Source organism: Schistocerca piceifrons, chromosome 4 (genome assembly GCF_021461385.2).
Source record: "Schistocerca piceifrons isolate TAMUIC-IGC-003096 chromosome 4, iqSchPice1.1, whole genome shotgun sequence".
NCBI lineage: Eukaryota > Metazoa > Arthropoda > Insecta > Orthoptera > Acrididae > Schistocerca > Schistocerca piceifrons.
Window position 1 is genome coordinate 607429452 of NC_060141.1, and position 26024 is coordinate 607455475.

Genomic DNA, 26024 nt, shown 5'->3' on the forward strand with positions numbered 1-26024 from the left:
GGAGGTGTTCTTTTATTGTTGATTGTAATTACTTTCATGTCTTTTTCTCTAGTGGTTGGTTTGTGGTCACGTTCCCTTACGTGTTCCGCAAATGTGGAGAGGTTTGTCCCATGCATCCAGGCTCTCATGTGTTCTCTGTATCCGACATCAAATGTTCTACCTGTTTGGCCTGTGTATAGCGCCATCACACGTGTTATACTGCAGTTGATGTATACCTGCTTTCTGGTTTATGTCTCCAGCTTTTTGTTATTTTTGTAGTGTGTTTCTGCACAAAATTCTCTGTTGTGTATGCTATTTTTACTCCGCATCGTTTGGAAATGTTGGTGTATTTATGTGTGAGTTTTTGTTTGTAAGTCATTGTGTACCATCTTGCGATTTCTTTCACATTTTTATGGTCATTCTGTGTAGTTGTTACGTTTGTGTTTGGTGCTGTTGTATTGTTGTTTGTGGTTTGGTGCTGCTGTATTGTTGTTTGTGGTTTGGTGCTTTCTGCTTTTATTTTAGTTCCAAATTGGTTGTTTAGCAACCATTGTTTTGTGCTATCTGCACTATTACGTCAAGTTCGTTTTGTTAGTTTTCTCTGGTGAGTGGCACTGTGTTGAGTATACGGATCATACATAGAAGTACTGCTTCCTTTTGTGAGTGTGGATGGTTTGAGGACTGCGGAATGATAATGTCTGTTGTTGTGGGTTTATGGTAAATTTCAAACATATGCTTACTATTTTCTTTTCTGATTGGTATATCCAGAAAGTTCATTTGGTTATTCTGTTCCCTTTCCATTGTGAATTTTATATTTTTATGTACCTTGTTGATGTCAGTATGTCCTTCCAATTTTTGCTTGTGGTTCATCTGTTAACCAAAGGATGTCATCTATATACCATAACCAATGTAATATGTTGCATTCTTTTGCTAGTGTTTTTGTAAAAATGATCTGTTCAATGTGGTTTACAAAATTATTTGCTAAAGCTGCTGAAACTGACGACCCCATTGGTAATCCATATGGTTGTAAATAAAATTCATTATTGAACTGGAAGTAATTTTTTCTGTTATGAGCTTTATAAGTAAGTGTTGTCAGATTCTTAGCTATGATTTCCACTTTTTCTGGTACTGGTGCAGTGGGATTAATGTGTGTCAGCTTTCTTTTCTCCGTGTTATCCAGTATGATGTCTATGTTTTTCGAGTGTTTTTTACATTTGCTGGAATCTGTATGTTGGGTCAGATTTTAATTTTAATGTTACTTTCTGAGATGAATTCTTCTGATTTTTCAATGTATTGTTCTTTGTCTGTAAGTAATACTGTTTTCTGAGTGCGCTGGATCTTGCGTTTTTGTTGTTTTTGTGTTGTTCTTTTCATACTGGTTATTATATGATGGATTTATTTTACTATTTCTCTAGCTAATCTAATGCTGACACTTCTGTTTCCTTGTAACTTGTCAAAACACTTTCTGCTTTTATAATTTGAGTTCTATGTAATCATTATCTATTTCTGAATTTACATTCTATTTTATTCATTTCTCCAACAGCTGCCTTTCTTTACTGTTTAACTGTGTGTCTGTAAGGTTCACTAGTGTTTGGTAGAATTTGTGTGTGTGTTCTTCTTGGTGGTGTGTAAAGTTATTGTGTTGTGACTGGAGTTTTTTGATTTCGTTGATCGTTCTTAGATGAACTGTTTCCATTCTTGGCATAGCAGTGTTTGTGTGCCTTTCGACCTTGTAGACCACGCATATCCATTTAATTTATACCAGATATTCAGAAAACTTCATCTGAGTGTCCATGAAACCATACAATACGTAAGTACGTAAGATGGTGCACAATGACATACAAACACAAACTCACACATAAGATCACCGATATTTTCAAAAGACAGGGAATAAACATAGCATACACAACAGACAACTCTATACAGAAACACACCCCAAAAATGACAAACAACTGAGACATAAACCAGAAAGCAAGTATATATCAACTGCAGTACAACGCTTGTCTTGACAGAGACATAGGATAAACAGGTAGATCATTTGATGTCAGATACAAAGAACACTATTCGAAGCCTGGTAGGTTAAAGGGTGCAGAATATACAGCACGTCGAGACAAATGCTCACATGTAATTTCTTAATCACACACTACTAAAGTTTAGGAGAAAAGTATTCGATGGCAGTGGTATTTCCTGATTGATGAAAACGGTATTACGGACCAGAGGCGAACGCCTGCCTGCCACATGTAACTCTTACCTAGACTCGAGTTACAGCTTCCAGTCTGTGAGTGCCTTTCTCCTTTTTTCCAATCGCCATAAGACCTGCAAGAAACTATATCTCAGAGAAATGGATCAGCAACAGTCTAGGGCTCGTATTTAAAATTATTCTCTTCAGTGAAGTAGGCATTGTTTAAAAGTTTCATGGAAGAATAAACATGATGTTTGAACTATGACCGAAACCTGTCCGCTTGAAATTCAGAGCGGATGCTCTTGCCGACTGAGCTATTAAGGGACGAAGCTGCATGGATGTGTCGTAAGACATTCCTGCGTAACTGTCAGGGAGTGCGTTGTGTCGGTTTCCGGTCGCGTTTCGACAGCGTTTAGTTTGTGAGGGTTTCACAAAAACGCATACTCATGTGCAGACGGAAAGAATGACTCTCTTTCAATAAACTTACAGATACACTTAACATAGATTTTTACTATGCCTTATGACTGGTTTACATGAAACTGTAAATCGCAGTTTAATGAGAGGGTAGAATTATCCCTTGAGGTTTATGGATTGCAGTCGGATGACGTATTACGTGACTACGATATTATGGCATTTAGCCTCCCATGGCCATTACCAGAAACACGCCGCGTTGTACAGTAAACAAGTACTGTGGCAACTTAGGAAAACGAAGCGTATTGTGAATTTCAAGACAGTTGCCTACATGGTGCGAAGAAGTTCTGCGTGTTCTCGTGAAAAAACGCAATAAAAGCTCACGATAAGCTGACAGCCATTCCCAGGTGCAATAATAATGTGATCCATTAATAGACATATTATCACGCTGTTTCGGTTGACATCGATTCAGCCATTATGAGGCGAGTGTTCGGATAATGGCTTAATGCTTGTCAGTCGATATTTCATAGCAAGATGTCGAAGCTTCGTGGAAGTTAGTTAGTTACGTGTTCCACTGATAAATAGCACGGAAATATCGTTATGACGTGGAACGTGTCAAATGCACAAGAAATGCGCACAGGAATCAAGTTTTTTGTTTTGTTTACATTATAGTGTTATACCTAAATATTTCTATTATCTATCCCATTCCCTTAAATGGCACAAAATGCATATATTATATCTACAGATTTATTTACTCATATTCAAGATTTCATCTGTGGTATAGGAGGAGTTGTCAAGGAGATATGATTTCAATTTGTTTTAGAAACTATTACTGCTATCTGGCAGACATTTTATTTCATCTGGGTGACCGAGCGGTTCTAGGCGCTACAGTCCGGAACCGCGCGACCACTACGGTCGCAGGTTCGAATGCTGCCTCGGGCATGGATGTGTGTGATGTCCTTAGGTTAGTTAGGTTTAAGTAGTTCTAAGTTCTAGGGTACTGATGATCTCAGAAGTTAAGTCCCATAGTGCTCAGATCCATTTGAACCATTTCATCTGGTAATTTATCAAAAAGTTTTATAGCAGCATATTTTACCACTTTCTGTGCACAAAGAGAGGTTAAGTAAAGGGTAGTGTAGGTCTTTTTTCTGGTATTGTAATCATGAATGTCGCTGTTGATATTAAACTGCTCCATATTGTTGAGAAAAAATCTCATTTCTGAGTAAATGTACTGTGAAGCAGTTATAAGAATTCCCAACATTTTAAACAGATGCCTACAATATGTGCGACTATGAACCCCACACATTATTCTAACTGCTTTCTTTTGAGCAGTGAATACCTTTTGCCTAAGTGTTGAGTTGCCCCAGAATATTATTCCACGTGTCATCTGAGAGTGGAAGTATGCAAAGTATGTTAGCTTACTAATTTCGACATCCTCAAAATGGGCAATTATTCTGATTGCAAAAGTTGCTGAACCTAGTCGCTTTAGGAGATCCAAAATATGTTCTTCCAATTAAGATTCTCATTTATATGTACACCCAAAAACTTAGTATGCGCTACCCTGGCTACTGACTACATTTGGTGTGTTATGTTTATTGAAGGAATTATATTTTTATCAGCCGAAATTTGGATGTATTGTCTCTTCTCAAAGTTCAGAGCAAGCCCATTCGCAGAAAACTAATTAATAACTTTTGCAAAGACCTTATTTGTATCATTTTCTATCGTACTTTCTTTTACTGGATTGATAATTATGATTGTATCATCAGCAAACAGTGTCAGTTCAGCATCTTGTTTCACATAAGAAGGGAGGTCATTTACATATATCAAGAACAGGAGGGGACCCATGATCGAACCTTGTGGAACACCTAATGTACTTTCGCCCCAGTTAGATAAAGTGGCAAACTCCTTTGAAACACTAGAACGTATAAAGCGACTTTTTTCTTCCTGTTCTGCAGGTATGACTTAAACCACTCATATGCTGTTCCATTTGTACCATAGAATTGTAATTTCTCTAACATAATGTCATGGTTCTCGCAATCAAATGCTTTGGGTAAGTCACAGAATATTCCTAGTGGTGACATATTACTATTTGAAGGCTCTATTATGTGGACAGTGAAACTGTATATTGCTGTCTCAGTGGAACAGCAATGTTCATAACCCCGCGAATACTTCAAGAATCACGGGGGAGAAGTACCTGACTTGCAAATCTGTATTGTAATGTTCCAGAAGCTAGAACAATTCAGGCGAAAATCTTTGAAAGTTAGTATGGGGTGGGTACTCTAGTCTATATTTTATTGTAGTGGATTTAGTGTGTTGCTGAGTGCCTGGCTAATTCTTTTTAGTCATGAGATCAGGCACTGACTTCCTTTGTAACATTTCAGTATGGTGTGTGTGTGTGTGTGTGTGTGTGTGTGTGTGTGTGTTACGATTTCTTAAGTAACAAATCGTTGAAAATTCTGAATTAGAACACTTCCTGAATATGTGAATTGTTCTGTGTTGGCGTTCTAATTGAAGTCAAGTATGACAAAATTTTAAAATACTGGAGAAAAATAGTTTTCTATAGATAACTTACTGTTACTTCATCAATGTAAAGAACCTTGTTATTTTTGTTTTATAGGAAGCCTACTGCCGGAGAATAAAAGCTGTACATCTTGTGAACTCACCAAAGGTGTTAGACGCAATTCTCAACATAGCTAAGGCCGCTCTCTCGGATAAGTTGAAACAGAGGGTGAGTAGAGGGCGATATTGTGGCTGTTCGCTAATTAAACGATTAAGTATAATAAACTGTCAGCACCTATATATAACAAGAAAATTGTGGGTATATTGCTGTAATTTATGACAACAGGTTATTAGCAAACAAATGTTTTTCTTATTTTCTGGAATTTTACTCTACAGAATTATCTCTAAATAATGTTGTTGTTTTCTCTATATGTATTACCTCGTTTACTTGTTACCTCTTCCGTAGCATTCGGTAACAGCTCAAACATTTCGTTTAAAGTAATATCTTAACTGATTCAGTGTTTGTGGAATAGTATGTGAATGTCAAACTGTATGCTGCTAATATATTCACGTCTTCGGAACACTGAAACAATCAGTTGCTCACTGATGGTCAGCATTTCCAGATGTTTTTATTCTCCTTCACTGTACCTGTGCTGTTGTTTCCCCATATAATTATTTTTTAACTCTATTACCGAACATTTTTACATACATGTAAAACATCACTTATATATGTCAAACTTGTTTGTTAAAGGGAATGAAACCATACCTGTATCTAAAAAAAATGGATAATTTCATTTGGTTGATTAGGAATTTAACAGCATATGAGAAAATGGAGTACGCATATTATTAATTGCATATTTCTGAAATAACTGCTTAAAACTGGCAGCATTCCCGCTCCATTCCTATTTTAGAGTTCTAGTTCTACAGCGTCAAAGTTGCCCCGTAATGAATTAATTCACGGGAAAGGATGGGGGCGATGGCACAACGTTGTTCTTATGCTCTATAGTCTTCACATCACCTGCATTCGTGGAGTCCGTGACTGTACAACGGTCGTGTCTGTTAATCAGATAAATTTTGGTTTATACGTACTATAATATTGCCTAACGGAGACATATTGATCTTCTTAAAAGACGTACATTATTTTCAGCCTCAGGACACGTATCGTTATGGCCTTGTACTTAGTGGATCGCTGTAAAAGTTCGTGGAGTTCTCCCATAAGCTTAATAAACGCAACATGTACACATAAAAGACTTCAGACATCAGAAATATATTCCCCTTCACTATTCATAACACTCCGCCTAAGACTGTAGAAATGACGTGGTTTTTAGGCAAAGAACTCGTCGAGCCATGTTCGGACCGCATTTGAATCCGGAAGGGAAGTTACAGGAAAGTTGTTACACAGATAGCAAAAAATCTGAGCGTGCAAGATCGGGTGAATAAGATGGGTGCGGAATGACTTCTAAGCCCCAGTCCTGTATAGTACACTACTGGCCATTAAAACTGCTACACCAAGAAGAAATGCAGATGATAAACGGGTATTCATTGGACAAATACAGGGTGGTAGGAAAATGTGTGAAATGCTTGTAGGGATGTTATAGGGCAGGTTCTACTGAGACATAAATGTTAAGAAAGAAATTCGATACGTTGCTCTGTTTCGGAGTTATTTAGCATAGAATTTAGCCAATCGGGGGGTCGCGCGCTCACATTTAAGCGGCCTGCCAGGGGCGGTGTTGCCCAACGAGTGCTTTGTCTCGTTAGCTGAAACTTGAATTTACAGCGGCGTCGGTCTGATTGGCTAACTTCAATCCTAAATAACTCGGAAACAGCGCAACATATTGATTTTTTTTTAACATTCATATCTCATTACAACCGGCCCTGCAATATCCCTACAAGCGTTTCAGACATTTTCTGGCCACACTGTATATTATACAAGAACTGACATGTTATTACATTTTCAGGCAGTTTGGGTGCACAGATCCTGAGAAATCAGTACCCACAACAACAACCTCTGGCAGTAATAACGGCGTTGATACCTCTGGGCATTGAGTCAAACAGAGCTTGGATGGCGTGTACAGGTACAGCTGCCATGCAGCTTCTCCACGATACCACAGTTCATCAAGAGTAGTGAATGGCGTATTGTGAGGAGCCAGTTGCTTGGCCACCATTGACCAGACGTTTTCAATTGGTGAGATATCTGGAGAATATGCTGGCCAGGGCAGCAGTCGAACGTTATCTGTACCCAGAAACGCCCGTACAGGACCTGCAACATGCGGTCGTGCATTATCCTGCTGAAATGTAGAGTTTCGCAGGGATCGAATGAAGGGTAGAGCCACGGGTCGTAACACATCTGAAATATAGCGTCCACTGATCAAAGTGCCGTCAGTGCGAACAAGAGGTGACCGAGACGTCTAACCAATTTCACCCCGTACCATCACGCCCAGTGATACGCCAGTATGGCGATGACGAACACACGCTTCCAATGTGCGTTGATCGCGATGTCGCCAAACACGGATGCGACCATCATGATGTAAACAGAACCTGGATTCATCCGAAAAAATCACGTTTTGCCATTCGTGCACCCAGGTTCGTCGTTGAGTCCACCATTGCAGGCGCTCCTGTCTGTGATGCAGCGTCAAGGGTAACCGCAGCCATGGTCTCCGAGCTGATAGTCCATGCTGCTGCAAACGTCACGGAACTGTTCGTGCAGATGGTTGTTGTCTTTCAGACGTCCCCATCTGCTGACTCAGGGATCGAGACGTGGCTGCACGATCCGTTACAGCCATGCGGATAAGATGCCTGTCATCTCAACTGCTAGTGATACGAGGCCGTTCGCATCCAGCACGGCGTTCCGTATTACCCTCCTGAACCCACCGATTCCATCTCCTGCCAACAGTCACTGGATCTCGACCAACGCGAGCAGCAACGTCGCGATACGATAAACCGCAATCGCGATAGGCTACAATCCGACCTTTATCAAAGTGGGAAACGTGATGGTAGGCATTTCTCCTCCTTACACGAGGCATCACAACAACGTTTCACCAGGCAACGCCAGTCAAGCGCTGTTTGTGTATGACAAATCGGTTGGAAACTTTCCTCAAGTCAGCACGTTGTAGGTTTCGTCACCGGCGCCATCCTTGTGTGAATGCCCTGAAAAGCTAATCATTTGCGTAACACAGCATCTTCTTCCTGTCGGTTAAATTTCGCATCTGTAGCACGTCATCTTCGTGGTGTAGCAATTTTAATGTCCAGTAGTGTATTGTCATTCTGTCAGTCTATCAAAACGACGCAGGGCGTTGTCGTGGAGTAGCTTCATTTCACAGTCTTCCTGGTAGTTGTTCTTAGACTGCGTCTGCAAGGAGTCTTGTTTCTTGACAATAAAGATCAGAAGTGATTGTTTCATATCGGGAAAGCAGTTCGTAGCACACTACACTGTCGCTGTAGCACCAGATGTATAGTATTATCTTTTGTGGATGCGCGCTGGTCTGTATACGGGTAGTTGCTGCTTTGTTTGCACTCAGCCACCTCTTTCTTTCCATTATGTTAGCTTAAAGACACCATTTCTTGTCACCAGTAACATACAGAATTGTTAACGAAGCAACAGATGACGAGCAAACAGAGGTGCACCTATGCCTATCCCCTCATTTTTGTGATTTTAGCTTAGAGCTTGCGGTGCCCATGCACACGATTTTTCTATCTTCCCTATTGCATGTAACTGTCACACTATGGTGGAATGATCACAGTTCATCAAATTTGCCAGTTCTCGAGTACAGTGACGTGGATCATTGTGGATTAATACATTTAAACGATTTTGATGAAACACTGAAGACCTCCCTGAATGTGGAGAGTCACTTGGCAAAACGATCCTCCAATGAGAAAATCATTTTCTTGTCGTGTTCCGTCCAATGGCGTTATCCCATACACGACGCTAATGCTTCCAGTTGCCTCTGTTGCTGTCACCTCACAACTGAAATCAAGCAGAAGAATGTCGGAAATGTTCCGATTTCTCCGACTGACACTCCATTTCGTAATGTTCACAACTCCACTCACTATGTCCAATTGAAAACAAATGACAATAAGTAGACTCAAATAGGAACAATGACCTACATCACAAAATGGCAGCCAGTCAACGAACTCACAGCAACCGGAATACCAACATGCAAAACAAAAGGCTACGAACTGATGCACCAACCTAATATTACCAAGGCATCATAGAATCTGTTAAAAAAGGAAGCAGGGATGTAGTAAAAGACTATGGAGCTGAATTACAAATCAAATGGTCTTCAGTACACAACAACGCCTACTTGTCTACGTTACACAGTAACACGTAAACTGAACAGGCGTAGACAAGCGTTGATAATACAAAAACGTTTCAATACACTCGTCTTTCTTTTTAAATGTTTTATTTGATTTTTTAGTGTGCTTCAGGGTGTTCTGCCGAGTCGTTGTTTCCATTTCTGCACAATTCTTTGACGACCGACCTTGCCGTTTTCTAAATGTTCCAACAGTTTTGCTGTTACTTGTACTCACAGCCTGGACTCCAACCGGACTATAAACTAGTTTTGGCCTGAAGCCACTGTTAATAACCGAGGTAATATCCCGAAGCACATTACGCCCTTTGCTCTTCTATTATTCAGAAATAGCACCGATATTCCGTGAAGTGGCACTTCTCTCAGGGTTTTGCAGCTCGGTTAGTTATAATGGGTGACGAGATTCTAATATATTGGGTGCCGGACCCCGTGCGGTATTAAAATTGAAATCGCCGTCTCTGTTTATCAGGTTTTCTCACACTTTTACTTCGATAGAATTTTTAAAGCATGCTGTCCCCGAAATTAGGCGTTGCACTACGATAATGGTCGCCTTGTATTTACTTTCATGATTTTTATTCGAGGCATTGCTCGGTGACAGCTGACTTGCTCGGCTGTCTTACTCGTGTACGTCATTGATGTTTGTTGCATCTCTCCTTGACTGTTGTGATAGTGTGCCACACGTAAGACTTGCCACATTCACATGGAATGCGATACACACACAGCTGTCGGAGACCCAGATCGTCTTTAAGATAACAAAGGTTACTTTTCATCTCACTTCCAGAGAGCTAAGTACACTGAGGTCCATGTTTAGGTATGAGTCTACCGATTTTCCGGGTTTGGGCCGGAATAAGATAGATAAGTAATTTTTGGTTTCACTTTCTCTGTCTCTTTCAGCTTCTTTCTCAAGCGTCCTTGATTTTGATTGCATCAGCAGTTCAGTTTGATGATCTGAATACCAAATCCTTCGGAACACCATAAGTAGGTATTGTAAATCTTCGGAGAACCTGTCCTTGTCTGAATATGGTCGAGCTCTTGGAACAGAGTCTTTAGCACCAAATTAATTTGAGAGTGATGGTGATCGCTCGAGATTTGGAGACAGATCAGTGAGCGTAGGTTCTCTATACACACTATGAACCTGAGATTTGTTTGTTCTTATCTTAACTAACATGTCAAGGAAAAATTGACGGCCCTCTTTTTTTCCTGTTTTTTATGTTAAGTTGGATGGAGTTTAAATGTTTTTATGTTACAATGGATGGAATTTAAATGTTCCAGGATCTCTTAGAAGCTTTTCTGCTTCATGTGGCCACACCACGAACGTAATCGAAAACGTCTGACAGAAACATGTTGGTCCCTACTTGGCTGACGCTGAAAGATTCGCTTCAAAGTTTAAAAGTACAGATTCACCACTACAGATAATTACCCATCGCTACGCCAACGGTATGTTGCAACAATTTCCACGGAACAGGAAATAAGTTGTCAGAGCGTCCCTAAAAAGTGAATTAGAAACCTCAAGAGGAGGTCGAAATATGTGCATAAAAAGCGAAAACAACTCGAGCGCAACGCCCTGAAGCACGGTATTGATCAATGGCGCCGAGAAGACTTGAGTGATCAAATGGTGACAATCTTTCATATTTCTGGGCCACTGCCACGTAGTAATGCTTGAATATTTCCGCTATTAGACTGTACAACTCAACAAAGTCTAATTATGGCCAACATTGTTGTACTTGATCATGACCTAAGGCCGAAATCGTGATAGTTATATAAAACGCAGAAGTTGTAGAGCGAAATGGAGGAAATATCATTCAAACAGGTCACAGGTAATTTGATAATTACTTTCTAACAACTCGAAACCGAACAGCTCATCTTTGTGACCTGATGTTTAAATATTCAAAGGCAATATGATGTACTGCAGATATTAACAGGGAGTAGCATATCCATGGGGAGAGATATAGGGGACAGTGCTCGCCATCTTAGTTGGGTAGCTCTCTACCTCTTTCTAAAGCGACTTTAATGTATGTTTTTATTTTACAACGATAGTGTAGGGCAGACATCGCAACACTGAATATTCCTTCGTGGCATTCTAACACGTATTAAACTTGATTCAGCAGAGTTTAGTCAGTCAAGCTGCTTTAAACAAATGAGTGTTTTAACAGAAAGGCAACAGGTGGAAAACATAGGAAATTTAAGAAAAAATAGTCAATAGAAAAATTGAGACTATAATTAGAATTGATATCGCACATCAGCAAGACGAACACGTTACCCACAGAAATACACCAAAGAACCAGCGAACTTTTCATGATTTGATCTAGCATCGGTACGAATGCGTTACATGACTTACCTTGCCTGGGACAGAATTTTTTGATGTCCTTGCTACGTCTGTTAGAAGTTGTTTTGCTTCCAAGGTTGTGGGATTTTTCATCTACTCTGCTTCGTGGTCCAAATTTTGATAAGGCTAATCTTAAGACACAATGAGAAGTCGACCAGGAGGCATGCGACTATGACCTAAATTTGGGAAGACTTACGCCACTGCTGAATAGGTCGCTAAAATAACTGGTCACTTGCTGTCGAAAAATACAGATTTATTGACCCGTTTCGGGCACAGTCCATGATAAGAACATAGAAAAGAAATATATTCATACACAATATGGAATCACATGTAACAGTCGTCGGCATCAGAAATCATTTCTGCTACCCATCATTACTTTAACCTTTCTTCCATCTATTCTCAGTCCACAGAGTGTACTCATTAGATAGTTAACACCACTCAGAAGGTCCTGCAGTTCTCCCTCGATTTCATAGCCATGCAATGAATGAACCTGAACAGGTAATGAAAGCGAGGGAGAATTGCAGGACCTTCTGAGTGATATTAACTATTCAGAGTAGAATGGAGAATACGAAAATTATTCTGAAAAAGCCTTGTGTAAAGTAGTGGGACACTGAAGTACTGAGGAATGATGAGGAGCGTTTGAACTTGTAGGTTTGTACATACAAGTAATAATTAAAAGCACAATAGACAATGCAGGTGTAAAGGAAAGTAATTCTCTAAAAAGGGCAGCCACGGTAGTTGGACAGTAAATGTAATTATAAGCAAGAGGAAGAAGACTTGGACAGCTGCCGAAATACTTCGACTGAGTAACGAAATACAAATCTGTTCGAGAAAAAAAAGGAATACAATAATGTAAGTCATTTACGAATAAAATAAATAGTAATTGCGGAGTAGCAAATGCGAAATGGCTGAAGGAAAAATGTATGCAAATAGAAAAATAAATGGTCGTTCGAATGACGGATGGAGCATGGGTGAAATTAAAAGCAAATGCGTCAATATTCAATAGGAATACAACTTTCCAAAACAGAGGAAGAAATAAATAGGTGGAAAGAGTACAGTGAAGGCCTAGATGATAGGGAGGACTTTTCTGATGAAGTGGTCGAAGAAGAAGTGGGAGTCGATGTGAAACACTAACAGAATCCAGTTTTAATCTGCCAGAAAGTTTGATATCAGTGTACACTACCCTGCAGAGAGAAAATTTGATCCCGGAAACGTCCCCCAGACTGTGGCTAAGCCATGCCAATGCAATACCCTTTCTTCCAGGAGTGCTAGTCTTTCAAATTTCGCAGGAGAGCTTCCGTGTTTGGAAGGCAGGAGACGAGGTAGAGGTGGAAGTAAAATTGCGAAGACGGGCCGTGAGTCGCGCCTGGGTACCTCATTGGAGAGCACTTGCTTGCGAAAGGCAATGATCCCGAATTCGAGTCTCGGTTCAGCACACAGTTTTAATCTGCCAGGAAGTTTAACATCAGCACACAGTCTGCTGCACAGTGAAAATTTCTTTTTTGAAAGGGAAATCAGTATTTCCGTTAGAGTGTAATAGGGCATTAGAAGATTTAAGATCAAATAAGCTGGAAGACATAGGAAACATTCCTTCACCTTTTTCAGAGCTTCTGAAGAAAGTGGCGAATAAACTATTATTGCACTTGGTTTGTAGAATCTGAGTATGGGAACATTAGTCCCTTAGAAAAATATCATCCACTCTATCCCAAAAACAACAAGGACGGATCAGTGTTAAAACTATCGTTTAGTCTCTATAACATCTCGTGCACCTAAGTTGCTGACAAGAATAATGTTAAAGGGAATGGAAAAATAAATTTGAGGATCTTAAGTATGAAATCAGTTTGGCTTTAGTAAAAGTAAAGGCACTGTTTCTACAATGTGAAATTATGCAAGATGCTCGAACTTCACAGAGAAGTTGGTGTAAAATGCAGGGAAATATCGGTAATAAACAATATACGTAAGAGCAATTTAAATGCAAGAAAAATCGAAGATGAAGAAAAAATAGGTCACAATGAAAAGGGTCTAAGGCAGGAACGTCATCTCTCCCCTCTACTCTTCAGTCGTTACGTCGAAGAGGTGATGACAGAAGTACAAGAGAGGTTCGGGGTTGGGATGACATTCATGAAGTTCAATGTGGAAGTATGTCAGTGATAAGACTCGCTGATGACGCTGCTATTCCAATCGAAAGTAACGAAGAACAATAGGATGTTTTGACTGGGATGAGCACTCTATTGAGTACAGATTACGGACTGAGAGAAAACTGGAGAAAGATAAAAGTAATGAGCTGGTACACACATCAGAAGTGTGGAGAAGTTACAATTCAAACTGGCGTCAACAAAGTTAGACGAAGTAAAAAATTCTGCTTTCCTGGAAGCAAAGTAAAACGTACCAGAATAGGCAAGGAGGACATGAAAATGAAAGTAGCGTAGTACTGTTCATTCCCGACCAAAAGTAGTCTATTACTATCAAATAGCGGCTGTAACTTGAGGTAGAAATTTCTGAGAATGTACGTTTGGAATATAGCATTGCACGGAAGTGAATCGTGAACTGCGGGGAAACTAGAAGAAAAGACAGTCGTGATGTTAGAGATGTGTTGTTATATGGTGATATTGAAAATTAGGCAGACTGGTGAGGTAAGAAATGAGGTTCTCCCCCACAATTGGCGAGGAATGTAATATATGGAGACTCTGACAAAAAGGGGCAGGATGATGTGTTCCGACACAAGGGGATACTTGTCATAGGACTAGAGGAAGCTGTAGACGGTAAAAAAGTTTCGGGAAGACAATAAGACAATTTTTCAATTTCTAACCAATAATTGAAGCCGCTGGGGCGAGTGCTACACTGAGATGAAGTTAGATCAGGAGAGCAATTCGTAACTGACAACATCGAACCTCTCATCCGTGTCGTCCTTGGTTCGTCCATTATGTACGAGGGCACTTCAAAAAGTAAGTTACACTATACTATGGTAGGCCCAGTAACTTCACTGAATACAGCACTACGCTTTAGACTAACGCAGATGGGGCAGTTTCTCGGCGATATAAATCCGCTCCATGGTTACGGAGCCATTCTAGAATCACTGTGTAAACGTCTTCGTCGAAAAATGTCAGTTATATCCTCGACTGCCTGGACACAGTCGTTTCTGTTCCATGGCCCTCCTTCCCAATCAGCGTCACCCGAATCTGTGCGATCTTGGCCAAACTACTGGCACTATTTTACGACGACAGTACGAGACATTGCATTTGGTCCACTCAGGCAGAATTTCGCCGTCTCCAACTCTGTCGCTTTGTCCACAAGAATAGTACTGCATCACGGACTAGAATTTTGGAATGTGTTTCCATTTGCCGCGTCATTTCGCTCCCGCACTCTAGTGTACCTGATATCTGTACCGCTTCAGAACTCTGACAGGAAACTAAGGACATGTACTATCTTCTGACAATGTGCCACTCTTGTAGCGCAATGGTGTTAGAGTGGAACAACGTGTGTAATAAACTTTTTTAAGTCCCCTCGTAATCTTTTGCCTACCAAGTGACTGAATTCCTTCACTTTTTCTGCTTCACGGACCTAATTTTGATGTTTATCGCTAATTTTTCTACTGCTGCTTCTCATTACAATTGCCTTTCTTCTGTTTACACACAATCCATATTCTGTACTCATTAGACTGTCCATCCCATTCGACAGGTCCTGCAGTCATCCTTAAATTTCGCTGAGGATAGCAATGTTGTCAGTAAATCTTATGTCTTATCCTCCCATTCGGAATTGTAATCTTACTATTTTAACTTTCCTTTGATTCAGTAATTGCTACTTCGATGTATGGAATTAATAGTGGAGGTGAAAGAATACATCCCTATCTTGCACCCTTCTTAATTCAAGCATTTCATTCTTGGACTTCCAGCCTTATTGTTCCCTCTTGGTCCTTGTATATATTGTATTTCATCCGTCTTTCCTATTGCAACACCAGAACTGCTTGTCTGGTGCCCTTACCTTTCAGTAAAGCCAAACTGAGTGTTATCTAACATATCGTCAGTTTTCGTTTCCATTCTGGTGTATATTACTCCTATATGTAGCGTGGATGCCTGAGGCGTTAAGTTTATTGTCCATATTTGGCGCACTTATCTGACCTTGCTTTCTAGTGTATTGTATGGAAGTTATTTTTTCCGAAACAAGGCACTGTGCAAGCTGGTTGTGGCTCCATAATTGCGTGAGCTATGTTTACATGGAATGGACTGGGTCCTCTTGTCCAGTTGAACCGATCGTTGACAGGAAATGACTATTTGCATCCACTAACAGACCTCATGTTCCCATGCAACGATGGAATTTTTGTGAATGAGAATGCCCCAAGTCAGAACATCCTGGACGATTCGAGGTAATGATGCGGTCATGTTAGTTCCAACACGAAATTAGGAAGTATCCAATGACTTCTGCCACCTCAGTGCGTGTACTTCCATCCGGTGACGGTTTGTGAATATGAAACCATAAAACGTCATCAGTAAAAAGGTGTTGCAGATGTGTTTCTTTAATACACTTTGTTCTCCTTTCGTTTCCTTGTTTCCTTGCGCGATTGAGTTGCTCTTTCATTTCTAAACGTGTCTCCATCCTCAAGAAGCCTAATGAAAGCAGTAGCATTGACGTACGTATTATAGATTATTTACATAGGCTAAATCAGTGACTTACTTTCACTAAGATTCAGTCAGGAGCTCTATATTTGGAACTGATTGTTACGTTCTTTAATTTTATCTGCGACTTCAGGTTTTCCATTGGGCTGTAGTCTAGATCCTGTTTGTTCTCTTGCCTGATTAGTACTTTATATTACGGAGAGGAGATTCTAGATCTAATATGTATTTTGTCTTTTCTAATTTCTCCGTAAAAGTTATTGTTACAGCGTTACTACCGTTTTAGCATATCGTTTTCTCCTAGGTAAACCATTATGAACATTTCCTTTGTTTTAATTAACCTCCAGTTTCAACCATTTGTATTGTAGCGGTATGATGCCCTTCCTTCTTACTAGGAAGGGAATTCTACATTGCATCTGACGTTTCTTCCGGAACGTCATTAATTCCAATATTCACTGTCTGCTTTTCTGATTCATCTCCTGACGTAAATAATCAACTAAAGAAGTTTTGGTGCAATAGAACAATGTTTTCTGTCCCATGAATTGCTGTGACATCTCCTGTCTTAATTCAAAATATCCAATGTGTTATGAACGTAGGCTCTATTTTATCTTTGTCATATTTTTATTGTTTCAAATTGTTTATCATATTTGATAAAATGTTTGCACAGAGCGAAGAGAAACTTACTAAAAATTACCCAATGCATTTTTGTCCGAATTTTCATAGTCAGACGGAGTCGGAATTGGACAAATGGACTGTCAAATTGACCACCATGAGATGTAGTTTTGAAAATAAATATTTAATTAAAACATTCTGGAAAATTAAAGCTGCGTGGTAGACCGGGACTCGAAATTGGAATCTTTGCTTTCTTTTGGCCAGTGCTCTACCGCAAAACCTATCCAAACGCGACCGACAACGTGCCCTCACCAGGGCTTGATCTCCTGCCTTCCGTACTTCAACTGCATGCTTCGTGAAAGCAGCTCTACTGGAAGACAGGATTTAATTGTAGGAGATGGAACTTCAGCGAAAGCGAAGATGTGAGACTGGGTCTTGAGTCGTGCTTGGACAGCAGCAGGGGTCCCCGTGGCGTGCAGAAGTTCGTTGCGGCTGTGTGCAGCATGGCGCATTTTCACTGTGGGGTGTCGGTTGTATTCTTTTATAGATAACATGCCTCCTCTTAGAGAGAAACTTTGCTATTCAAGTTGGAACACTAAATGGCCTATCCATCATGATGATCGGTAATGGACGGTTAATGAAGAAGTGATGTGCATTCATATTGACAGTGTCATGAAGTACACTAACGATGTTCGTACATAACGATGTTTGTACTTTGCAATCAGAAACACCAGTGAGGTGAGCGTATTGATGGTTCTGTCACCACAGTATCGATAATATACCCATGTCTTAGCTCGTGATATGGGAGTGTACGTAATTTACCGTTCGAAATACCGCTCGAAAAGATCAAAGAAGTGCTTAGTTTGTGACAATCTACGGCTTCAGAGATGAAATGTGGTCAAGAATATTTAGGCATGCCAATAGAATGACTTAAGTAGATTTACAAAATCACACAGCTTATTATGTGGCCATATGCGGTCATAAGTTGAGTCTGAAAATCATTCTGCACATTGTCCATACGCAAATCCACTGAACAACTGACTGCAGATTATGAATGTACACGCCTGTATAACTGCGTATTGAAAAAATTTCATCCAGGGGCAGTGACATATGCAATTGTTCGCTCAAGGAGGAATGGCCCCACTTTGGATACATTAGAGCCTGGTTGACAGGAAAGTGTAAATGGAGCTGAGAGAAACCATCTCCGACCAACAGGAGAACAGAATGGAGCTCAGAGATACTGAGAAAACATGTATATCAACCGACAATTATACTTTCAGCGTCACTGGCGACACACACGATGAATTCCAAGGTGCGTCTGTGGAAGTGGAAGATATTATGGAGACCGTAGCAAGCGTTACTGAAACTGCTGCTGCAGAGTAAAGAGATGGAGTGCAGAGCGGTATAGCGAACTATCAAAGTATTTCATAGACGAAACTGCTATCATCTTCACAGCCGATGTACAGGATCAGGAACATCAGAAAGCGCCTCAGGAAGTGGAATAGCATGTGAGGATGGCAGAAAGCAGCTGCAGAGATCAGTTCAAATGAATTAGGAGTTCTGAACATGCAGAAGACAAAGACAATGAATCCATGAACGATGAAATCTATGGAAAATGCGTGCGGTACCAAAATCTCTTTTCTAGACTGCAACAGCCGTCAAAATATTCACTGCGCATGTAAAAATCATTAACAGTACCTTCTTTAAAACAGGTACGGCAAGCAGTGAAAAAGCTATGTCGAGACATTCAAGCTCCAGTCTCGAATATCAAAAAACATAAAAGGGCAAAGAACAACAATGAGATTCCGCAATGTATGTGTTGGATGTCAATGAATTTCACGAGCTGCACGAAAAGGAGAGGGAGTATAACGGGTGTATACTGGGCAGACGAACCACTGAACCCACAGCATGAAGCCGAAGTCCGCCTATACCATAGAAAGTAATGAATCGAACGTGTTATGTATCGAAAGAAATGGAACTCAAGTGAATATGTGAAATAAAGGTACTCTTTTCTATTTCGTGTGACAATTTCAATAATGACTGTAAGTGTGGGTAGTGAACTTTTCCACAAGAATCACTCTGAATTCAGGAATCCTTTTGTGACTGAATGGAAGTCACACTACGTTCTTTTGTTTCTGACTGCCGAAACTAATTCTAAAAAAATTTACTAAGAGTCTGTACTATACTAGAAGATGACTAAAACATTCCAAAAGTCGTTATTTCTCTGCTCATTCCAAAAGTGTACTGAATGTTCTTCAGTCTACGTTTTGTTACGCAGTAGTATACAACCTAATGATGCCACATAGTTTGAATATACTTTCAGAAAATGGCTTGAACGGTTAAAGATAAAGATATAAGAACAACAACTTTTCTCGAAAAATATTAATTTCCTTAGTGGCCAAACAGAAATGTTGTGTCGTACTCCAATGTTTGATCATCTATCACGTGGAACATTTTTGTGGTTCTGATTGCAAACAAGGTGTGAAAAAATTGTTTCTTCAGTCCGTAAGAGCTGCATAAAGTAATAGCTATGTCTCTATCCTAAAATGTAAATAAATCCTTGTAATTAACAGAACAAGGTAGCTCACTCGATGGAGCATGTGTCCCTCAAAGGCAAAGGTCACATGTTCGAATCCTGATCCGACAAAGTTTTAATCTACCATGAAATTTCAAATCAATGCACACTCTGCTGCAGAGTGAAATTTCTTCTGGAAAAGATTTGATTCATTGAAAGTGAACAGGATAATTAAGCTACATCCACCAGACTAATATGTTCTAGTACCTCCAAAATTTAATTTCTATGCTGACTTTACTCAGTTGACTAGATTTCTCTTAATCTACATGTTCTTAGTAATAGCAGAATACCGATCAGTATTTAGATACAGTAATTTCATGCTTTCTCAATAAAAGATATAAATAAATTTAGAAAGGAAACGGTCACATGTCTTTTTAAATGATTTGTCTAAAAGTAAGTAGCAGATGAGAGAAACATTGACAGTCCTTTGAAGGATTCTCGCCATCGTGTACAGCAAATGAGGTACCGATTTAGAATCTAAAGTTCGGCTTTTAAATGCATCAAATAATTTTGGAATACTAGAGGATTTTGTCTAGTTGTGTTTGGTTGTCTGGTTTGTCTAGTTGTCTGTATGTCTGCTGTCCTGTGGCATTGCCATATTTCTCTCATCTATGCTCGAAAGTGTGAAAAAGTTCAAAGAATGCATCAGTCCGACAAATTTTTAAATGTAGAATCCTTCAAATATCAGAAAAGAGAATGCGTGTGCTGAAAGGAGAAATGTCTCCCTTAAATGCTGCTGACGTGGTTTTTGCTCATTCACTTTCCTGATGAAATTGGAATGAATATAAAAATGGAATAGGGCTAAATTGGAACTGTCAGTCAAAGAGTAAGTTCAGTCGAATTAAGGATTCTAGTTAATGCTCTCTGTACGTAAGTAAAGTATGAGCGTTCCAGCTACTACAGTTCTCTTTATGAACTTAAATAGTTAAATACTGGATTGCAAAGAAATATCAACCATGATATCTGATTCGGTGTTTAAACGACTGTACACGATTCCGAGTATCAACTAAAGCTGTGGCAAGCTATTTTAGCTCTTTCTTTTAGATATATCCTTTCGAGTAACATTTAACCAGTTTTCAATTTTTCCTGACATCCTATCGAAGCCATCTCAAAATAGTCGGCTCTCACTATAATTTCATTGAAACTAGTGCATTCTATTAGTAGTTATCTCGCGACTGCAACATTTGCTGCTGTACACTGTAGCTTTTTTTTCTTATATGAATATAACTGTCTGCTGAGTCTGCATAATTGTTTTTTAAATGCTGATCTTGTTGCTACATGTAGTCTAATTCCCTGTTATTACCACGTCCTCAGCATCTACACTTTTTGGCAGAGTATGTTTCTCTGTCACTTTGAATCGGACTACATACTCATAGCTACTCTGCAATTCATACTTACGTACCTGACAGATGGTTCTTCGAACTACCTTGAGAATATCTATCTAACGTTCCATTCCGTAACATCGCGTTGGAAAAATGAAAACTTAAAACTTTCTTTACGAGCTATTTCTCTTATTTTGTTACGATTATAATTTCTCATTTGGAGACAGAAACTTCGTGAAAAGACTTAGCCGCAACGAAAGAGGTCTTTGTTTTAATGACTGGCGTCCTAGTTCGCTTACGATATTCGTGACATTCTCTCCTCCACTTCACTGTAGTGCAAAATGCACTCTCTTTCTTTGGACTTTTTCGACGTGTTCCGTAAATCCTGTCTCGTGTTGAACGCATAACGCAGAGGAATACTCTATCAGGGGACGGACAAGGGTATTGCAACCACTTTCTTTAGTAGACATGTTCAGTCTTCTAAGTGTTCTACAATAAAACGCAGTGTTTGGTTTGCCTTTCCCATAATATTGTCTATGTGGTCGTCCTTATCCAGGTTGCTCACGATTTTAGTTCCTTGGTGCTTATTTGGAATGACAGCACTTAGATTTCCGTGTTTCATCGTTGTAACCGAAATTTAAACGATTTGTTTTCGTACTCACGTGAATGGCTTGACACTTTTCCATATTTATTTATTTGTTTATTTACGCATCTAGTTCTGTAGGACCAAATTGAAGAGCAAGTCCCCAAGGTCGTGGAGCCTGTCAGTAAATGAAATTACGACGTGAAAGTAATAACAGATAAAATGAAATTTTTATGAACCCAAAAAAACAATCCCTAAGTTTAAGTAAACACAATCAACAACATAACTTAAGAATAAGCTTAATTTTTCAAGGGACTCCTCAACAGAATAGGAGTGACCCATGAGGAAACTTCTCAGTTTTGACTTGAAAGCGCGTGGGTTATTGCAAGGATTTTTGAATTTTTGTGGTAGCCTATTGCAAATGGATGTAGCAGTGTACTGCACACCTTTCTGCACAAGAGTTAAGGAAGTCCGATCCAGATGCAGGTTGGATTTCTGCCGAGTATTAACTGAGTGAAAGCTGCTAAACCTGGGAGATTAATTGACATTGTTAACAAGAACAAACAGTAAAGAATATATATCTTGAGGGGCAATGTCAAAATATCCATACTAGTGAACTTTGGTCGAGAAAAGGTTCGCGAACTTACACCACTTATTGCTCGAACATCCCGTTTCTGAGCCAAAAATATCCGTTTAGAATGGGAAGAGTTACCCAAAATATGATACCATACCACATAAGCGAATGTAAATAACTAAAGTAGACTTTACTTCGTGTCGAAGGATCACTTACCCTTGAGATAATAAAAATGGCAGCATTAAGTCTTTGAACAAGATACTGAACGTGGGCTTTCCACGACAGTTAACTCTCTGAACACCTAGAAATTTGAACTGTTGAGTTTCACTAATCATAAGCCCATTGTGTGAAACTGAAACGTGGGGTTTTGTTGAATTGTGTGTTAGAAACTGAAAAAACTGAGTTTTACTGTGGTTTAGCGTTAGATTATTGTCTACAAGCCATGAACTTATGTCATGAACTGCACTATTTTACTGACAAGCTAGTATCATCAGTAAACAACCGTTCTCAACATTGTGAATAATGACCTTTTGCTGTCTGTTGTTAAAGTAAGAGGTGAACAAACTGTGAACTAGTCCCCGTATTCCGTAATGACCCAACTTCTGGAGCAATATTTTGTGATCAACACAGTCAAACGCCTTAGTTAAAATAAGTGCATAGCGTTCGAAACCTTTTGTTTAATCCATTCAGTACCTCACACACAAGAGAAAATATAGCATTTTCAGTTGTTAAACAACTTCTAAAGTCGAACTGTACGTTTGATAGGAAATTATATGATATAAAGTGATCACTTATCCTTACATACACAGCCTTTTCAATAATTATAGCAAACACTGATAGCATAGAAATGGGTCTAAAATTGTCTACATTATCCCTTTTTCCCTTTTTATAAAGCGGCTTTATTATTGAGTAATCGTTCAGGAAAGACCATTCTTAAAGGAAAGAATACAAATATGGCTAAGTACAGGGCTAACATGTTCAACACAGTACTTAATATTCTGCTAGGCACTCCAGCATATACATGAGGGTCCCAAGTCTTCAGTGATTTAATTATTGAGTCAATCTCCCCCTTGTCAGTATAACAGAGTAGTATTTCCAACATCAGTCTCAGAAAGGGATTTTCCAAGAGAGTTGTAAGATTGCCTGTAGAAAGTAAGTTTTTATTTAATTCACCAGCAATGCTCAGAAAATTGTTAAATGCTGTATATATATCTGATTTATCAGTAACAGAAATAATTTTACTACAAACTGACTTTATGTCGTTGACCTTATGCTGCTGACCAGACACTTGCTTCACAACTGACCATGTGGTTTTAATTTTATCCTGTGAATCAGCTATTCTATTTGCGTACCACATACTCTTTGCCTTCCTAATAACATTTTTAAGCACCGTACTGTTTGCAATGGGCCACTGTAGCTTGATTGTGACTACTTCTAACAGTTTATTATAATTCCCGCTTTGTTCTACACGATATCGTTATGCCACTTGTCAGCAACCCAGGCTGCCTTATACTGCTATTACCCCGTTTAGAACTTTCTAATGGCAATCAACTCTCAAACAGCGCCAGAAATGTGTTAAGGTTCAAATGGCTCTGAGCACTATGGGACTTAATTTCTGAGGCCATCAGTCCCCTAGAACTTAGAACGACTTAAACCTAACTAACCTAAGGACATCACACACATCCATGCCCGAAGTAGGATTCGAACCTGCGACCGTAGCACTCGCGAGGTACCAGACTGGAGCGCCTTGAACCGCTCGGCCACACCGGCCGGCAAATGTGTTAAGGAAAGCGTTATATTTATCATCTATGTTATCGGCACTACAGACACCCTGCCACTCTTGTTCCTTAACGAGATTTTAAAAAATCTCTATTGCCATTCGATTAGCTTTCTCACATAGATTGTAATTGTATGTGACATTTCTTTGAGTATAGAAGCCTTTTAGTGTTAAAATTTGTGCATCATCGTCTGAAAGGCCATTTACCCTTTTACTAAGAGAATGCCCATCCAGTATTGACGAATGAATAAAAATATTGTCAATGGCTGTTCTACTGTTCCCCTGCACCCTTGTTGGGACCAAAACAGTCTGCATCAGATAAGATACGATTGCCGCTTCTCGCACAATGCAGCTGTTTAGTCTAAGTCGCTTTGGAATTGGTTTTGATCTTCTGAAGACATTACTGTACGGTAAATGACAACAACATCTGCAAACCATCTCCGAGGGCTGCACAGTTTCTTCTAAATCATTATAGATTAGGAACAGCAGAACGCTGATAACAATTCCTTCAATACTGATGATTTTCCGTCGATTACTGTGACCCTTCTGACAGGAAATCACGAATCCAGTTGTGAATCTATTCTTACTCTGTATATTAAGAGTTAATGACGACTTGAACTTCTAACATGCTTGCGACGTTTCCATATAATAAACTTTTTTACTTTTTCCCATTTGGTTCTTGCTCTGTGCACTTTGTTTGGTTTCTTCTGTGAATTGTACTGACATATGGCTAGTGTCATTTACGGTATCTTACCTACGTTCTCCAATGAAGAATCGTGTTTTAATTTTTGACTTGCTTTCGCAGTGAAATCTGATATCATTTTTAACCGAAATTTACTGTGATTGATTGGCATCTGTAGCCCTTTGTATGCTTATTCTACTTCATCGCCAGGGTACGAGAACGTTTATATGCTGTATGATTCTAATTTCAATCACATATGTTTATTTTTGAAGGAATTATGACTGTTTTGTCTGAGTTTCCTCCAGTGTCTTCGATACAAAATAGATAACTAAACATGTATGACGTGCAAAGAAATACCCACGATTTTCTGACGTGGAATACGTGCCATACGTTCTGTATTTAGGAGTATATCAAAAGGAGAGTTTTGGGAAAAGAAAGGATAAATCCAAATGGAATGATCGCACATTGGGTGCGAACCCTTAAGGCGAGAAAGGGAACTAAGATTCTCTTCTGTATCTGAATGCCATATAACACATTGTCCCTACAACATCTGAAATTCTCATCTTCATTAGTAGATGCAAGCGTACACAAAATTCGGTGTATCATGAAAAGAGTAAAAACCGCAAAAAAATTAATTATACTAGGAAATATTTTCAAATTTCGTCACTTTGGAGTGAAAATTAATGAATATTATACATGAACGACTTCAATAGTCATGCTGGAATTCCACATCCGAAGGTCTCGAGATAGAGAAAAGTGTCAGAGTTCCGAAAGAAATCTGCGGAGATAATTCGAGAGGAAGTATGCAACTCTGAATGTGGGTTATAAGAAGGTTATAGTTAAAAGTATGTGCGTAAGTTTTTGTCTAGTGCCATCTTCTTTAAATGATTGCGGTTTCCATTTGATTATTGAAGCACTAGCTCGTTGTCTCGGAGATTTTAGAAACAATGGCGTCAAATACGTATGAAGGTGATAGTTACAAGTCCTCAGAGTGAAAAGCTTAAGTGCATTACTCCACACAAATTTTCAAGGTTTTAATCCCCTCGCCGTCAGGTTTTGATCGGATATACGATAGAAATGGCAAATTGAAAAAGACTCAGATTTCCTCTTGCTTGTGAACGTAGGTAAAGCCTTTACAAAGTATTAATAAACAAAATCAGAATATTTACAAGATGGGAAATGAAGTACAGACATCCTACGATATTTACAAAACTTAAGTGATGGTAATTAGGTGGAAGTTGGAGAAAGAATTATTAATGGTAAGAATGTTGTAAAGCAAGACAGTAGCTTATCAGAATTTCTATCCAACGTACGTCAGGGAAGCAATAAAGATAGTTACAGGATAACAAAAACAACAACAAATTAAACAGTTACCTATTAGGAGCTCAGTGCATGTTCGATTTAGCGACTCCACGCCTCATCGTCACGTCCTGAAACCCAATCATGCAATAAGATCTGTATCACCATAACAAGAAGCTGAGACATTTTATTTATTGTTATTACTTCATACAGCTGTGTTCATGCCGTACGCTGTGATGGATAATGAAAGAGGTAATGGAAGATTTCAGAAGACGAAGTTAAAAGG

At 39.3% G+C, this 26024-nt stretch overlaps 1 protein-coding gene across 1 annotated transcript in view; it reads left to right on the forward strand.

Annotated features, from left to right (window-relative positions):
* The window catches only part of LOC124795236 (alpha-tocopherol transfer protein-like), a 147253-nt gene that overhangs the window by 75927 nt on the left and 45302 nt on the right, over positions 1-26024 (forward strand). The window contains exon 5 of the mRNA XM_047259163.1: positions 5190-5300. Within this exon, the coding sequence (XP_047115119.1) occupies positions 5190-5300 (111 nt within the window). The remainder of the gene's footprint in view (positions 1-5189; positions 5301-26024) is intronic.